Below are 1551 nucleotides of genomic sequence, written 5' to 3'. Positions count from 1 at the left end.
AGCCACGAACAGCAGCCACGCGCACGGGCAAGACTCTCCGTGAGAAGAAGGTGCACGCGTGTGGGGAGGAGGAAGGACGGCGGTAACAGTAACAATAAAGGGATGGGACAAAAGCAGGGACTCACACAGCTGCTGGGGATAGACAGCCATGGACTGTGGGGACCCTCCCCGACCACACCCGAGGTTGGCCTCCCCCAGAAGAGGAGAGGAAGTGAGGGAGCAGCCTCAAGGGGACAGTCGAACTTTGGGGCCGAAGGGGGCGGTCGACCTCCAGCTGCTCCTGGAAGAAATATTTTCCCCACGAACAACGGCCCTGTCTGGGCCCGGGACCAGCCTCCCGCTCCAGCGAGGGGAGGCGAGGCCCCAGCTGCCCCTTGCGGGACCCCCCTCAGCTCCACCTGCACCCGAATACGGAAGGCTCCGTTCCAGCGGGCACCCTGGCACCGACCTGCAAAGAGGCAAAAGGGCCGTGTAGCCCATGCCTAGCGACGTCCCCGCGGCCCCCAGCCCTCGGCACTGCAGCAAGAGAGGCGGGAACCAAGGCAACCGCCCTGCAACGAATCCTCCATTCCCGTCTCTCTCCCTTTCTCCCTCACGGATTTTAATTAAGGGTTTACTTGCAAAAGACCTAGCTCTATTTGACTAAATCCTTGGACCCCTTTTATACTGTCTTATGTATCGTTTTATGCCAGGGCGCCAGGAAAAAGTTAATTATAACTTCTGAATATTCCATTACCGGCCCTTGTCTTCCTTCCCTGCCCGATTCTGCTGAGGGCAGCAGGTGCCACTCGACGGCTGCTCATCCCATGCTCCTCGGCCCCCACTCCACGCTTTATTCAACAAACACCCGCCGAGTGCCCCCCGGTGCCAGGCTGGGCTGGGCTCTGAGGACCCGCACTGGCCGTGGCATGGTCTCGGCCCCCGAGGGACTCAGGGGATCCTGCAGGAGAAGGGGAGCCCAGCAGGCTGGTCCACTCGGGTGCCCACAGCAGCCCGGCAGGTGGGGTGGGCAGGATGTCAGCCTCAGAGGGAAGGGAGGGGGGCAAATGCCCCGCTGGAGTGCTACATGGTACTGCATAGCCTGTGGGGGTGGCTCAGGGGTTTGGGACTTTAGTTAGGGGTAGAATGAGCCTGAAATCCGGGTGGACACCCAGAAGGAGGTGTCTTGTGAGAAGACTGAACAATACACTGGCTGGGTCTCAGAGAGAGCTCTGAGCTGCGGAGATAGACGGAGGCGTTTTGCAGTCCGGGTGGGAGCGAGAGCTGGGAGGTCTGGAATAGGGTGGTGGAATGGTCAAGGCTGAACCCTGAGGGGGGCCCTTCAGGGGGCTGGAGGAGAATGAAGAACAGAAGGAGGCGATGGAGAAAGGGTCTGAGGAGGAAGCTGGGGGAGGGGATCCCACATTTGACAGGGTGGTGTCCAGCGTCAGGTGCCACAGAGCAGAGGCGAGGACAGGGGGGCGAGTACAAAGCCCCCTGTGGCGTCTGGGTAGCCATCCCGAGGGCCACACAGCATCCTGAGGCTGCAGGAGCTGGGGGGTGGGAGCAAGG

General features: G+C 61.3%; 1 protein-coding gene across 1 annotated transcript in view; it reads right to left on the bottom strand.

Moving 5' to 3' along the window:
- Positions 1–378: 378 nt before the first annotated feature.
- MPPED1 (metallophosphoesterase domain containing 1) overlaps positions 379–1551 on the bottom strand; it is a gene marked incomplete at its 3' end in the record, with an annotated part of 27775 nt that continues 26602 nt past the window's right edge. Inside the window, exon 5 of the mRNA XM_008578535.1 lies at positions 379–448. Coding sequence (XP_008576757.1) covers positions 379–448 — 70 coding nt within the window. The remainder of the gene's footprint in view (positions 449–1551) is intronic.

Source organism: Galeopterus variegatus, unplaced genomic scaffold (genome assembly GCF_000696425.1).
Source record: "Galeopterus variegatus unplaced genomic scaffold, G_variegatus-3.0.2 Scaffold1710, whole genome shotgun sequence".
NCBI classification, from domain to species: domain Eukaryota; kingdom Metazoa; phylum Chordata; class Mammalia; order Dermoptera; family Cynocephalidae; genus Galeopterus; species Galeopterus variegatus.
Note: the sequence above shows the minus strand (reverse complement) of the source record. Positions and strands in the feature narration are given on the sequence as shown.